The 16,293-nt window shown below is 38.0% G+C and overlaps 1 protein-coding gene and 1 non-coding gene across 4 annotated transcripts in view; both read right to left on the reverse strand.

The window, feature by feature from the left end:
• Nucleotides 1–708: 708 nt before the first annotated feature.
• The window catches only part of USP40 (ubiquitin specific peptidase 40), a 31,199-nt gene continuing 15,614 nt past the window's right edge, over nt 709–16,293 (reverse strand). Inside the window, exons 16-33 of one of the 3 annotated variants that reach the window (XM_026033719.1) lie at nt 15,657–15,717; nt 15,398–15,626; nt 14,355–14,481; nt 13,372–13,429; nt 12,577–12,630; nt 11,412–11,500; nt 10,569–10,655; nt 9,678–9,714; nt 7,484–7,548; nt 6,919–6,993; nt 6,705–6,831; nt 6,513–6,598; nt 5,220–5,338; nt 4,798–4,863; nt 4,363–4,573; nt 3,410–3,505; nt 2,882–2,976; nt 709–2,440 (exon numbers count right to left, since the gene is read on the reverse strand). In XM_026033719.1, coding sequence (XP_025889504.1) covers nt 2,332–2,440; nt 2,882–2,976; nt 3,410–3,505; nt 4,363–4,573; nt 4,798–4,863; nt 5,220–5,338; nt 6,513–6,598; nt 6,705–6,831; nt 6,919–6,993; nt 7,484–7,548; nt 9,678–9,714; nt 10,569–10,655; nt 11,412–11,500; nt 12,577–12,630; nt 13,372–13,429; nt 14,355–14,481; nt 15,398–15,626; nt 15,657–15,717 — 1,791 coding nt within the window. In that variant the 3' untranslated portion in view covers nt 709–2,331. Of the gene's footprint in view, nt 2,441–2,881; nt 2,977–3,409; nt 3,506–4,362; nt 4,574–4,797; nt 4,864–5,219; nt 5,339–6,375; nt 6,417–6,512; nt 6,599–6,704; nt 6,832–6,918; nt 6,994–7,483; nt 7,549–9,677; nt 9,715–10,568; nt 10,656–11,411; nt 11,501–12,576; nt 12,631–13,371; nt 13,430–14,354; nt 14,482–15,397; nt 15,718–16,293 lie in introns of those variants that run through there. The other 2 variants (XM_026033718.1, XM_026033720.1) reach the window with 2 other exon arrangements.
• TRNAA-CGC lies at nt 9,430–9,501 on the reverse strand. The gene has a single exon. It is a non-coding gene; the product is annotated as a tRNA-Ala (tRNA).

The raw sequence follows: 16,293 nt of genomic DNA on the forward strand, positions 1-16,293 counted from the left end.
GGTCCACAATAATTCTAAGAAAAAGGTATGCATTTTGAGCCAACATTAGAAACAATTCAATATTGGTTCAGTGCAGGCACTGCTACATCACACTTCAACAAAGGCACATACTAAAACCCCCACTTCAGGGCTTGGAATCTGTATTTAAATTACTCCAAACTTCATGTTTTCGGGAACAGATCAGAGCAGGTGAGAAAAAAAAAAGAAGGCAAGTTCAGTACAGCTGTCCAGAACGGGATCTGAGGAGTTAAAGTGACAGCACAGTAAGTGCAATGCAGTAATTTGCAAACACAAAGATTCCTTATTTACCTTGGTATCAGCAGGTGTGACAACATCTGCAGCTTCTGGCACAGAAGAACTCCTGTTAAAATGGAAGAAGGCTACGCAAAATAATTTGGGAGGGAAAGGAAACGGCTGCCCTCACCTCAGTCAAAGGAAAAAATCCATCCTCAGAACTAGGATTACATTATTCAAGTAAAAACTAAGACAAAAAGAGTTAGGAAATGATAATAYCCCCTTCCTGGCTGAATCAGTCTAGGAAATCACAAAGCAACATGCTAAATTTTAAAAACCTATGAAGTAATTACTGTTCATAGGCTTCAAGATGAGTTTTCTTTTTTTTTCCCCCTTCCTCTCTCTCTGAGCTGAGCTATTTCTTTTAAAGCTGTCCAAAATGGCAAAATAATTTTAAACTGTAAAAGTTGCATCAGAGGATTTTTGTAGTCTGCTGTATCAGCATTTTCTACAACAATTTCTACACATATATGAAGCCACTTACTATAGTCCTCTGAAGTTTTATGTATTTTGTTCACTCATTATTACAGTTTTAAAGGTATTTCAGCCTATGTTTCACAAGTCATATTTGAACATGGCCGTACCCATTTCAAAATAAGGTTGCAAGCCATTTGTGCAATTCAACAGGCTTTGTAGTGTATTTGGTAACATACTTGAGCTGACCCAGGAATCAATTCCTGCAAATTTCCATAGGGAAAAGGCAAATACGTTACATGCCATCAGCACTACACTACTGCACGGCCTGAAAAAAGGGAAAGGTAGAAGATAACACCTTATCACCATTTAAAGTCCCATTATAAGGAAAAAAAAAAAAAAGCCATTAAGAGTTCTGCTTAATTTGTCAGTAGTATTTGTACTCAAACAAAACTACGAACCTGACTGGCAACTCAGYTATGGATAATCATGTACAGTGGGGACTGCTGTAAATATTTGAAATTTTTAAATAAAGGTGATAAAAACATCAAGTTTTAGTAAACCCTGATTCCCAGCCTCAGTAACAAAAATGGTCTCTGACACTTACATGTGTTCTCAATCTTGAGATCCAATTCTGCAACAATTTGGTCAACATTTTACTTAACAGCCAAAAACCTTTGATCCTCAGTTCAGCTGGAATTCAACGACATACATCCCTTCTATTATGGAAGCTGTAAATCAACACCAAGATAAGCATTTTCTTGCTCTTTCGCAAATGTTTCAAAAGTATTAAAACAGCTGAACAAATGAGAAGTGAAGGAAAATCCTCTGAATAGGAACACTGAAAATGTAAATACAAGCCTTTTGACTGAGTCTAATAAAGCCCATCGAAGGTCAGCCTTCAAATCTGTCATTTTTTTTTCTAATGTTGTTGTTTGTTAATAAAGCCTGTAGACAATAAAAAAGCACTAGTAACTTTGAAATTCAAGGCTATTGCACTTATGTTCCTTACCACAAAATCATAGGTCCTCAGGGTATAGAGCTTGGCAAATTTGGAACTCGTTCCTCTGTGGACTCAATTTAGCAACATTTTGTCCACAGACTACCATGTGTCTTTCATATCTGAAATCTGCTTCAAGCTTTTATCGACTTATACATCAGACAGGAAATCAAATTCTGGTATCCCTAGGGATTTCAGTGACGAGAGATGGAACAGTAACTGCTGAAAAATAAAAAAAAGTTTATGACTGCATTAAAAATCCCTAGAAAACTCTGTAGTGATGGTGCAAGATGCCATTTTTTTCTGATTAAGGAAAAAAAACACCTAGAGTGATAACAAAACAGTCATTGAAAGGTCAGCACAATATATTAATCAGTTTTCTCAAGGATAAAGTGCATTTACCTAGCCTGAGAATAAGTACCACAAGGATAAAGGGATGCTAAAGCACTTCACCAGAGAGATTCAATGAAACCAGAGTCACCCTGAAAGCTAAATTCAGTCTGTCTCGGTGATTCCTGAAGACCCTTCAGGGAAGACCATCCCTCTCGCTGGTCCAGTTGAGGTACTCCATTCCCATGGGCACATTGGCAGTACGGTCGGGTCGAGGAATGAGCTGCCTGCTGCTATCTGAAGACTCCCACGTTGATTGAAAGAGCCACTTCTGGTTTACGGGGCTTAATAGTCACCTTTTCCTCAGCTAAAATGTGGTTCTGTAAACGTTCAGCTTGTCGGCTATTAAAACATATAATAAATAGATAGTACTGAGTTAAGCCTAAGCATATGTCAACTGGGCTGAAACCCAATTCTCACCTAGGTGCAATAACAACTTTGTGAGCTCCCTCTTGCACCCCATAAGGCCCATACAGAGAGTCCATTTCTCATCCTGAGATAGTGCCAAACTTAGTGTGCTGCAAGGTTAAAACTGAGGCTCAGCATAGGAACATGGCATGCACTTAAAACAGGAAGTTTCTGAATTGCTTTTATCAACGTGAATGCCTCCTTTAGCTCTCCTGGGATTGTGTGTGCYAAGAGCACACTGCTATCACTGTGCTAAAGGGTTAGCCAGGTAACAAGTTACTGTGAAAAGCAGAGAAAAACAAAACAAAACAAACCCGCAAGCAAAAAAACCCCRTTGAATATTTCAAAAGAAAAGCAGATGTAAATATCCACTACCTTTTCTTCTTTTCTAATGCCAGCTGCCTTTGTTTCTCTTTTCCAACATCATCCCTCACTGTGCTGAAGTCCTTTGTGTCATCAAGGAGAAGATTCTGTTGTCAAAAGGGATTGAGTGCATCAGCCTATTTTCACACACTGTTCTTGGATTTTATTCTCACTTGCAAAACACAGTTCATAAAACAAGGGCAAGAGGAATCCACAATTTCCTCTGGACAATGTTTGAGCACAGACCATAAACTGTCTTTGCACTGGCTAAGGGTGAGCTGCATAAGCACCTCTGAGTATTGCCCTCTAGTGCCTGCAGCAGGATCTACGGGTGACAGCATCACATTTCCACCAGGCTGGTTAAGAACAAGAGAAAAAGGGCAAAAAGTATCAGTAGCAAAAGACTTGCCCTRTCCATACAGTGGTCCAGATTCATATATCAGCAGTTTCATACAGCTATAACAGGATGCAGAAAAACAAGGAAGAAATGAAGACTGTGCAGAGGGGGATGTGCCTTAACCTAATCCAAAATTCATTTACCTTCACTCCAATGATGTCTCCATCTTTCAGGTGATAAGGTGCTGACTGTAAACTCTCCAGTTTTTTCTTCCGTTTCCTCTTGGAAATCTGTTGCATCTAAATAAAACCAAAACAGAAGATTAATACACAGCAGTTTTCAGAAAGCTGCTTAACTGGTATCTGCTGACAATTCCTTCTAAATATGTGGTATCCCCACTGGCTGCTCTTCCATAAACACAGAGGCTTCTTGTAGAGAAAATTAAATACCCATTTTTGACAGCAGCTTTTTTTTTTTTTTTTTTTTTTTTTTTTTTTTTTTTTTTTTTTTTTTTTTTTTGGGTCCTGCAGCTTACTTAAAGCCAAAAACAAACAAGAACATTTATCTGTCTCTTTCCCTTCCAGGTCATTATATTAAGCACAGTATATAACACTTCATGACTAGGCAGCAGTGACTCTTGACCACAGTGAAGAGAAATGCCTTCATTCTGTTTTATCTCTGATCTCCATTATTTCTCTTATCTGACTCTTATAGCTATAGCTTGAAAAATTCAATTAAATGTATACATTTGCATCATGTCATGGCAAACGATTCCATCCTTATGGCCTGCAGCTAGCTTTTCAACCTGTATAAGCTATTTCATTCATATARGAAGAGATGAGATGGATGGAGGAGTGGTTTAATCTCCTGCTAACCAAAATTTCTCTCTTCCCTTAAAATTCTTACTTGGTTAACTTGGCAGAATTGCAAGTTCTGCTACCTGAAAAAGTGATCAAAAACCTATTGTCTTCACTACGATTTCTAAAACACATAAGCAGACCCCTAAGGAGATGACCACTTCCTAAAATTCACCTTGTAGTTTATGTTGCAGGAAAATAAGGCTATGCACTCAAGTACATATATTTTAAAAGTGCAGCACAAACCAACGGACACTTTTCTCAAAACAGCTGTCAGACTTGGTCATTCCAGATCTTACCCAGCTAGATATCGGCAGCCACTCAAATTTTTCAGGGAAGTATTTGGCTATTTCAATCTTATCTACAGGGAGACAATAGTGAGAAGCAATTCTTTGCCTCAGTGACCAGGCTGTGCATTCTTTGGAGATATCCCAGACCAAATCTGTGGAGTGGTAGTAGTCCCTCTGTCCTGGTATGCCCATCTGTACTCGAAGCAACAGTTCACAGGGGCTGCCATGAGGAAAAAGATCGACAATTTTTGTGAATGATCCTTCCAAAATCCCAAATTGCAACTCCCTCCCACTCTCCACTATGAGCAGAAAATGAAAGTTTCGAAGTATTCTTGAACAAAATAATCTCTGCAATTCCAACARAAAGTATTTAAGTTAAAATATACTAGTTTAAGTCTCATCTCAAACAYACACAAATAGGCATTAAGTATCATGAGGACTTACCCCAAATTCTCTTCTTTTTGCAGAGGTTCTATGCAGATTTCCACTTTGGCTCCCAGCTTATAGTCACTGATAATAAAACAAAGATTATACACACTTTTTTCAGCCATATAACTTTATTTCAGTTGCCTGCAAAACCTAAGCAAGACRTGATTGCAAAACCAAAACTTAGAAAGGTATATAAATTGCACCCAAAACCACTTAAAAATAAAGCTTAGCCGAATAAGCATATGATTATTTACACTCCCATCTCTCCCTTTTACAGAACTTTAGTTGCAAGAGATGCCCTACTATTGAAACAAGTAGAAGAGAGCTTTCTGCTGACATTTGACTGAACTGATTTCATTTCTCCACCAATCTGTCTCACAGCCCAGTAACCCACCAGTCTCTTGCTATGTTACTTCAGTGCTTAGTAGGGAACCTACTTGAGCTGCTGCTTGTTGTTCCGTAGAAGCTTGCCCAGGCGCTTGCTTTCCATTGTCCAGGCTCTGAGATACGCAGGTAGAGGAATGATTTGCTCCTGACAATACGGCAAAGTCATGGCCTGAAAAAAAACAAGCATCTCTTCAATAATTTCAGCAGTCAGTCTGCTTGCAGAGATGAAGAAAATCACTTGACTGCCTCTCAGTGCAGTGTTGAAACAATGAGAAATAGGGCAAGGTATTTAGACTTATTCTGTACCAATGGTTGCTTGCAACTTACAGCTGGTGGCTATGATGAACATATTTTTTTCAACCTCAAAGCAAGCTGGACTTCACTCCCACCTCAGCATTTCTCAATTTAATATAGCTCATTGAAGTAATCCCTTTTTTTTTTAAAACCACATTTTTTTTTTTTTGTAACTGGAAGAATGAGGCTAACAAAATAATTATCATAAACTCCAGCCAAGTGGTGAGCAAACTCCTTTATTCCTTTAACCAAACTATACTATTTGCACACTAAGATAAATTTCTATATTCATAAGATGCAAATGGCCATAGTGCTTCATAGGAGCAGTTTGGCTGAGACTGAGAAACAGAAGTCTCACCCAAAAAACCAAGTGTTGATATAGATCAGAAATGGAAGACATAACATAGTTTAATTAGAACAACCAACTGGCTGAAGTGTAGAAGAGATCTATAACAGAGTCCTTTGATAGTTGTTGGTTTTTGTTTGTTTTGACAAGTGCATTAAATCACATTTTTCTAATTAAAAATACATAAAAGGCACCTTTTTGCATGTCTTAGTTTCTGGCCAAGGAAACTAAGATACACTTTCACAAATGACAAATATGACCTTCTCTGCATCTAAAGCAATTCCTCATTTGTTAGGTTTAACATATGAAAACACACACAAAAAGAAACTAATACAGGAACGATGTGGAAATGGTAAGTGGCTCTTTAGGAAGTGTTTGCATAGGTGTATTCCTCTAATTAATCACTTTTACATTGTGAAATAAAAATACATCTGTAAGCCAAAGTTTCAGATGAAGTGCAGCAAGGCTTTTGCAGCTGGGGAGACGTGACAGGTAAAATGGCAACTGCAGGGAACATACTAAGGAAATATCTGAGCTACATGCTCAAATTGCCTCTTGGTACTTACCACTGAACATGGCATATAAGCAAATGCCATATCAGAACATACTGGAGACAAGGGAAAAGGAAATAAAAAATAGGTATTAATATGGCTCAATTAATCAGAGTGTTGCTGTACATTCAAAACCCAGYAGAACATCTAACCTGAATCTTCAAATCTTCCAGAGAAGCTTCTCCTGGTATTTCTATACTGCCAGCGTAACACAGATCCATGTGTGTTTGGACATATTCTAGGGAGAGACAGAAACCCGGCAAGAGAGAGAGAGAGTCAATATGATTGAGTTTATTGTCCTAAGAGGAAACATACGGTTCCTTTCATAAGCAAACTGAGCTCACCTGCTGCTGGAGACACCTGCAAAGCCTCCATCTTGCAGGTCACACCATTCACTTGGGCTCGTGCATTCCCTCCCTGCTCCATATGACTTAAAGGCTTGTACCACCAGAYGGGTATTTTCAGGAACCCCTGAAAAGTAAAGAACCTGGTAGCTATTGTATTCAAGTCTTCAAAAAAGTCAATTCATTACAGAACAAACACCACTCGTAGTTTTACCTTTGGTGGGAGCCTTCCTTCAGTTACAACCAAAGTATCCCCTCTGCAAACATTAAGTTCCTTCAGAGTGGCATTCTAGAGAAAGAGAAAGCACAGTGTAGTTCTAAGCCTGCAGGTCCTTGCATTTTGTCTCCTGAAAAAAAAACTGTTTTGCTCATCCACAGAAAGGCACGTAAATATCCACCTGATAGTCAGCACTTGGAGACAACTTTGTAAGAGTGCATAAATCCCCATCCATATAAGTCCACAGTTTAAGAGCTCTTTTAAGAGCATCCCACTGGTCCCATCCACTTCCTTTACACCTTCATATTTTACTAATTAATACCTTGTGTTTATTATTATTGTTCACTGCTTAATATAAGTCCCTGAGAAGAACATGCTTAAGACTTACCTTTAACAATATGGCAATACTGTCTTCATAAAGCCTTACAAAAATAGGACAGCAAGTCTAATAATGTATCACCCACAAAAACACTCCACAGATTTGCTTTATTTTAAGGAAGAGGTTCTAAAGAAAAATAGACTACATATTGTGTGATTCAAGCTCTAAAGAAGGTCCACGTACTTCTTGACTTAACGCTTCCCCTGCCTCATAGCACCAGTCAAGCCTTCTCAAATGCCAGTTGTCACCTATCAAAAACAAATAAACAGGGAAAACTATCAGCCAACAAGACTGCTACCAATAACATACACWGTTTAAAGTAAATAATAAATGTGTGTTAACAGTCTGCTCATTTTCACAACTCCGACAAAATTACACACCGAAAAGAATAAGCAAGTTGCTTTAACTCCCTTCCCTGGGTCCTAGAACCACATTTTTGCCTCTAGGAAGTGATCATCTCTTGTTTTGATAAATGCCTGCCTGTCTTTATGAACTCTCTTGCTCAAGCTACATAATTTCCCTGGTTCAAGAGGAAATCAACGGAAGTGAAATGACAACATGCATGTGGAAGAAAGAAAATTAAAAAGTTGAGAGGGAAAAAGGTTTCAGTTGTGGAAATGCTGAGCATCAATTGTCACTGCACTTCCCTTGTCATTACAATATATCAATGAAAAGGGCCTTAAAATGATACTGTAAGGATAACCAAAATATAATATTAGTTATTAATAAGGATAATCTGGATAACAGTTAAAAATATATTGTAAGGAAGAAACCCAGCTCTCCCTCCCTTCTGTCTACCTTCTCCACTTCTGGTAGACTTCTTATTAAAGGAAAAGAGATGATACAGTTCAGAAACTGCAACATTTTGCAATTAGCACCTATATAAAGCTTAATGTAGAGGAGAAAGGAATTTAATTGTATTTTTTTTTTTTCTGGCCAATAGTAAGAGATTAAAATGCACTTCAAAAATTYTCTCTAGGGTCCAAAATAACTAAAAGCTCAAACTCGTCAATGAATTCTGATGGGAAAATAGTAGCTGGCAGCCTTTTCAAGCTACAACTTCAAAATCCACTAACTATGACATTTCTTTAAACAAGAGCAGTCAGATCAAGAATCTCCAYGCAAGGCCAAATTCAACTTTTCAAAAAACAGTAATATAAAGCAAGCAATAAAAACAGAACCATTATTTCTTGGCAGTGAACCTATACCACAAGGAAATGAAAAAGGTTAAGTTTCAATTTTCAAGGCATTATTAACTACTCTGCCCATACATATATGTGCATACAAGCACAATATTTCATTTTCACTTGGGCTGCTCTATGTGTATTTTCATAGTAATATTTTTCAGATGAACTTTTATGTTTCCTAGAACGTGGCCAACTTTGCAGCCTTCACCCCACAGTAACAGAATTCGATATTCAGTAAAGGATAGGTTAGATCTAAAACCTGAAAACACAGTGACACCAGGCTTGCTTTTCTCTCATTTCTCTTTCATCAGCATCAGAGAGAGGCATTGAGCCAAGGAACTCACATGTGACACCACTGCTATCTATGCATATTCCTTAGCCCATGTTTTGAAGTTTAATAGCTAGAATTGCAACCATCCAGACTCCCAACTAACGGTCAAACTGGGTTCTCACATTAACTGGCTTCTACCAAGAAAAAATCCAAAACCTTAAGATCATTCCAATTTTTACAATTAACCTCATGTAATTTCAGAATATTTCAGAATATTTAAGGTTGGAAGGGACCTCTACAGATCATCTAGTCCAACCTTCCTGCTCAAGCAGGCACACCTACAGCATGTGGCACAGGGTGGCATCCAGGCGGGTTTTGAAGACCTCCAGAGAAGGAGACTCCACARCCTCCCTGGGCAGCCTGTTCCACTGCTCTGTCACCCTAACAGTAAAGAAGTTCCTCCTCACCTGGAGACGGAACTTCTTRTGCTTCAGTTTGTGGCCATTACCCCTCGTCCTATCGCTGGCCACCAGTGAGAACAGCCTGTCCCCTTCCTCCCTGCATTCTCCCTTCCTGAACTTATACATATTAATCATATCCCCTCTGAGCCGTCTCTTCTCCAGAGAAAACAGGCCCAGCTCGCTCAGCCTCTCTTCATACGAAAAAGTGTGTGGAGATGCTGGGGCTTGAACCCAGGGCCTCTTACATGCGAAGCAAGCGCTCTCCCACTGAGCTACATCCCCTCATAATGGTTCCCACTGCAATAGACAAACTCCTTTTTTTGTCCTTCTCAGATTACAATGACACATAAATCACTGTAACAAAGCAAGGACTTTTAAAATTTGGGGTTGGCAAGAGGGCTCTTAAACTGGAAATCCCTTAGAGAGACCTCTTGAAATAATAACATAACACAACTAACCTGATAATCCAGATTTTTCCAGCATTAAATTTAAACACTGAAAAATAAAAGAAATATATGGTGAGGTCTAACTCAATGCATAGGTTGGGAAATTAAGTTTTCAGCAGATCTGCACAAGATTTTTTTAGCGTATTAGTAACTGAATGGCTGATTCATGGGGAATACCTAGAAACAATAAAAACATACAGACGTGGCATACATTCTTGAGGTAGGAAATTTTCAAGTAGGAAATTTATTACTACAGGCAAGAATTTCCACAAAATGTTAAAAAAGAAATCTGTGCTGTCAACGTGTTGCTTTAATGAAGCAAATTCTATTGAAACAGTTTGAAAATGCTAGTGACCTACCTCAAAAAATAAAAATAATCAAGCTGGTAATATCAAACAGAAGAAAAAATTTTAGTAAATACGCTCCTAAAGTCTCCTCGCTGTTTGAAAATACTGGTTTCTGTCTTAATTTTGGCATGGCTGCTGCTGAAATTGGCTTAAATGTTCTTCAAGCAATGCTGCCAGACCAACGCCAACTTGTGTTTTGTGATATGGGAGGGGATGCGTATGCCTTTCAGCTACTGTGCTATTAGTTTCTCTATTTCAACAGGGCTATGCTTGTAACAGGCTCTGCCATGATTGTGCACTATTTTGAGAGGATTGCTTTTCTTGAAAGGAGCAGTAAGCCACACATGGAACAGTCAGACTACACTCATACAAGCAACCAGGCACGTCTGCTGGCTGAAAGATCAAAGCATTCTTCCCCACTGCTTTTTAGACTTGAAAAGCTTCTTTTCTTTCACATTACCTGGTGAACTGAACAACATATGGTATGAGGTAAAAGTTCTCCAGGAACAGAACTGGTCCAGGCACCACAAAATATTTCAAGAGCACCTAGACTTACCTCTTTGACAGAGGCGGTCTCTTCCACAACTATCTCCATTTCAGGGCTTGTGTGTTGGTGGCTCCCAACAATAAAATACAAGAAGAGCTAAAAATGCAAGAATAGTTCTCAGATATATATTTCATTATGAAAATACTATGAAATAATATTCTATTAGGCATTCATATACTAGCAATGGTCTGGCCCCAAACACCACCAAAATTGCTTTTAGTTAAATCAAATATCTAGGCAGGAAAGACAGGACAAGCACATGTACTTCAATTACTGCTATCAATTGAAGTTCATTAACCACATGTACATGTCCTTGGCCTGCACAAATAAGAATAGAAATCTGCTAGCTTAAGCCATATTTTGTCATATCTCTACATTACCTTAACAGCGTGTGTGGGGGGAGAAGAAGGCATCTGATCTTCAGAAATACACATCGGCCTTTTTTTTTTTTTTTTTTTCCTTTTTTTTTCTCTCCAAATTCACAACTTGTAGATACCAAATGCCGTACCTTCCTTTTCTTACTTTAGATTCTTTAGCAAAATACAGGCCTATCAGAGCACAGAATATCGACAGCTGCTAACAGATGAATTACTGCAGCTTAATGATTTACCACTACCCAAATTATCTATAATAATCAAGTATATGCTCTTTGCCTTCTGTAACTGAGATAAAGKATATGAGCCTTAATGCCTATAACAAAGATCTCAATGTCAGTGATCAATATTTTTTCCTCATTCCAGTTTATTACTGCAATCATTGCAAAAGAAAATAGAGGACTATCAGAAATATTAAGAAATATAAACAGAACATAAAAGCAGCACCTGACTCTTTTCAGTCACAGTAATATTTTACCTGAGTAGAAGTTGGAGATTTTCCATGGCACAGTCCTAACAAGCTTCCCATTTTCAGTTCTGCTTCCTTGACAGTATAATCCTCTGGCACTTATGGGAAGAGAAAATAAGGAAAACATCATATAAAAGCTACTTCCCGAAAATAAAATATCCATTTATTTGGCTGCTCTTTAGAGTAATARAAGTATTCAGTGGCATTCAGAGAACTGCACTTCCAGTGTTTTCACTACATCAGCRAGGCCATTTGTAGAATAAAAGCTCATTCCCTGCCTCTCACCTATGAGTTACAGAATAATTTTGGTTGGAAAAGATGTCTGTAGGTTGAAAAGACCTSGTCCAAACCACTGCTCAAAGCAAGACTAGCTCAGGTTAACTGGGCTTGTTCATGGCTTTTTCCAGTCAAGCTCTGAAGATCTCTATGGAGGGAATTTCCATATGGACCCGCTCCACGGGACCACGTTCTAGTGACTGACCATTCCTCCTGTGAACTCCCCTMTATGCAGCTGGAATTTCCCTTGGAATTTCCTCTCGACTCCGCTCCTTTTAGTTTTCCGCTGCTTCTTCAGGGAGATGAAGATTAGATATCCCTAAGCTTTCTCTTTTCTCATGGACCAAATTCATCTTTCCTCCCACTTCATRGGCTCCAGATCCCCCAAAATTCCCAAGTGCTTTTCTTTGGATTGGCCCAGTTTTTAAGGGCTTTTTGATAGCTTTTTGTTTGTTTGTTTTGATTGTTTTCCCTCTCATAATAAGGAGCCTCAAAGTAGATACTCTAACCCAGATGCAGCATGACAGGTACTGAAGGGAAGGGAATTAATCTCTCTCTTTGGCCTCCTGACTGTGTTCTTACTAATGCAGCATGCTAGTAAAGTAGTAAAACAAAAAAAAAAAACCAAAAAAAATACAGAAAACATTTTTCAGCAACACAAAGCTGAAGGATTCTGTTTGTCCCTGAAGGCACAAAAGTGCTAAAACTACTGGCTTTGCATCAGTGTAGTTAGTAAGTAGTAAAGCTGGAAGAAAAAAAAAAAAAAAGTACTTCAGTTAAGCAAGGAAATTAGAGTACATTTGTGTGTCTCCCAGGACATGATGGAGACAAGGAGAAAAGGTTGAAGTCTCCAAAGTTAACTTCTCAGGAAGTGATACAATAAATAAATAAGTTTTACCTGGAGAGAGAAGTTTCCCATTTCCACTAACAGGTCTGAGGCAGCTGTTATTTGCTGTAACAAGAGGGACAAGGAGGACAGAGTTAGATGTATTAACTATAATGCAAGTCACAAGATATTTGACTTAAAGGTTTAGACAGGTAACATCTGAAATTAATGACAGCTGCAGCTGTCATTTTTTTATTTAAAAAGCTTCATTCTGAAGGTGTTACATAAGAAGCACAGCTGGAAATTGTTTTCTAGAGATCTGATGAACTGTCTTAGTTTTGGGGCTTTTTTAAAAATCCTTTCCAAGAAAGGATACTTTCTTTTTGAAGGAAGCCATTAGCTACAATTGATAAAATGCTATAAAATTGGCTATAAAATGCTATAAAATATCAACAGATGTAAAGGAATTAATACAAAATTCAAAGAAGAAAATAGAATAAAGAGAATTAAGACAAAAAAATCAGTTTGCGGTGTAATATTACAATAAAATGAGGATTACTCCAACTGATAAAACAGATTCTGAAAAACTAGTATCACAGAATGGTTAAGGGAAGGGACCTCTAGAAGATGAATATAAAGGCTTCATAAAACATGTATTTTAAACAGGGCTTCCAATTTATTTTTTAAGCTAGGGAAAATATTTTATTAAAATTCATGTTATTTATGAATTTTAGATCAGGTACATCCTGTCTTCTTCAACACTTCATAGCATTGAATTTTGTTTCAAATACTCTCATTAATCAGGAAGTCAGCTAGCAAATTCTAACAACATTATCACGTGTAAAATAAAAGCATTCGAGCACTTACCTAGCTCTTCCTCTAGCTGAAGCTCCTGTATTGCTTTCATTTTTATATCTGACATCACCTAAAAGCAAGGAATATTGAAATCTCTAATGAAAAATGCCAAGACCACAGCTGCTGTTCAAATTCCAAACAATAAAACTTCACTTGAACTTGTCTACTAGTCATGTTCTTACTAATGCTAACAATTATACAGATATAATAATTTCTTTAATATAATTGTATTAACTATAACTTTTTTAATGTTATTCAAAGAAAAAAGTAATATTTAATTTTGAGATTTAGCAKGAAATTAACATTTCACAATTATTCAATCTAACGTGCAGTTCATGTAACATGAAATTATTTTTTAAAAAGAATTAGAAAAGGTACCAGAAAAATCTCTTGAGAAATACTTATTCAGAAAATTAGGAGGGTGGGAATCAATCCTCAGGAAAAAAATATTTTTGATTTCTATACAAAATAGRTTATTTGTTAAAACAACTTTAAAAAGATTTAGCTTATAAAAAACAAAAATCACAATAAAAGCAAAATGGAATGAACAAAGATGAATTACACAGATTCTGTTACATACTACGACTTTGTAAAATATTTTAAATTACAGTACAATATTTTCTTTTAGAAAATAAGAAYATCCGAATGTGAAAAGCATTTCAGACTGAAAAACACTGACATAGGCCACACTGTTTTAGGTTACCACCATTACATTCTTTTTATCGAGCAAAGTAATCCCTGTTTTAACTTCAGTCATAAAATCCTATAATCTATTCTGCCGACTGCCTGTAGAAATTCTAACTTGGAGTTCCACACTACCTTCTCAGAGGAGAGCTTGCACCCTGAGGCTACAACCAGTCCTTGAAAACGCCAAAAAGCAAAATTGCTATTTTGCTTGTGTACAGACAAAATCACACTTTTAGTATTTGGCCAAACGCACTGGCCAAACAGTTTAGAGAAAACGTGCTAGTTCTCTGAACAATCGGATTTCTTACTGTTTCAATAGTGGCAGTAATTTTAACTTGTTTCTCTTCAGGATCCGTTCCGCAGAAGTTTTTAACTTGGAGCCAGCTGATGTCATATGTAAAAGCAGTTAAATTACCATTTGATATGTTCACCAAGCTATAAGAAAAAACAGTGCAAAAATAGACATGAACAAATTTAATAAACACAAGAAAATTGCATGCACTACAAGGGCTAGATTACTAAAGCTGTCATATAAATCGGTAACATCTAGGTGGCTAATAGTCATGCATGTACCAGARGAACAGCCCGAGGCTCAGGGACCTCAGGGCTAGTAACTAATACAGCATCTATTCTTTGGTAACTGGTTTCCAATATGACTTGAGCTTCTGAAGGCACTTCAGATTTTAAGTCACTTTCTGAGGTGGCATTTAAGGATTTTGGAAAAAAAATCTATTCAGAAAGCATACCAAGTCATGACTAAAATTTGATATCTTTTGTTTATCTGCAACCACATACAAACTCAGAAAGAGTTTTTGGTGAATTCATTTACTGTTTTCATGACTATTTTGACTAGGATGTAACAAACACATTTATGTAACGCACATATCTCTGTGTCTCTACAAACGGGAACCCAACTTCAGTGCTACARTCTGAGAAGTGACTGACCACTTGCTTAGTCTCCCCAAGAGCCTGAGATTCAACTGGGAGATTTGACAGCGCTGTGTGCTGCGAGAGCTGCCTGCTGTTGTTGTGATGCTGCTCAATTCTCTTTCCTCCTAGTCTCTTGTAAAGCCTCACAACTCAAATTCAAGATACTCCAAAAACATGCAAGCACACTGGCCACAAGTTGCCCTCACTAGATTTTTCCCATTACAGYGCAAGTCAAGAAGATGCAACTCCACTCTTCAACAGCAAATAAACATGTAAATACTTAACCCAAAATCTTAAATGTTTACCTTGAGTAAAGTGTTCATAAAATCACAATCAGGTAAGAAATAAATCTAGCATAATTTTGAGCGGATTTTGTCACAACTGCTTTTTTCTTAATTACATTCATAGTAAGAATGGTTACCTTTGGTCATGGCTGTCTAAAACTAGTATTGAGCATCCATCTGTGAGACCAACTCTTTTGACCGTCTCCTTCATATCTTCTTCAGGAAGCACCTCCCAGTTCTTGGCATCTTTACCAAACCCAGAACCGTTCTTTAGGATGATTCCTCCTGATGGTGCTAAGGCTCTGCGCAGAGCACCCAGTTCCGTGCTGCATGGGAAGATGTGTTGGGACTCTGTGAAGTGCTGACCTTTCCCTCCTTCGTTGTACTCTGCTAAACGAAGGACGTTTACGATCACTGGTTCATGATCCGGGCCGGTCAACACCTCTGTACCACCAACCTGTAGCAAAGAACATCAGGATTTATGCAGTGCTGACCAGTAATAACGTTTTGTACGTTGTGTAAGAAAAGACTGCATTGAAATAAATTACAAGATTAAGATCACTGAAACAAAGAGACATGGTCTCTCTGAAATTTAACCTGGGCAAAGAATACAGTTTCTCGTCAGAGAATCACAGAATGGTTGAGGTTGGAAGGGACTTCCATAGATCATCTAGCCCAACCCTCTGGACTAGGGTTGGGGACCCAGGGTTGGGGACTAGGGACCCAGAGCACATGGCACAGGGTCTCATCCAGGCAGGTTTGGAAGATCTCCAGAGATGGAGATTCCACAACCTTTCCAGGCAGCCTGTTCCAAGGCAATTTGACCATGAAGGCTGCTGAAATAGTCAAGACCATACCAAAAGTAAGACACAGACAAGAAAAGTCTGTTGCTGGATGCATCTTTCCTTTTGATATATTGCAGGAAAAGAGAAATGCATGATTTACAACAAAAAGATTGTTAAAGCAGTATTCTACCCAACTACAGAGACCGAGGGCAATCTTCTGCAGCTGCCACATAATCATTAAGACAGGT

The sequence above is a fragment of the Nothoprocta perdicaria genome, unplaced genomic scaffold (assembly GCF_003342845.1).
Source record: "Nothoprocta perdicaria isolate Ctin4 unplaced genomic scaffold, notPer1 scaffold_132, whole genome shotgun sequence".
In the NCBI taxonomy this organism is placed as follows: domain Eukaryota; kingdom Metazoa; phylum Chordata; class Aves; order Tinamiformes; family Tinamidae; genus Nothoprocta; species Nothoprocta perdicaria.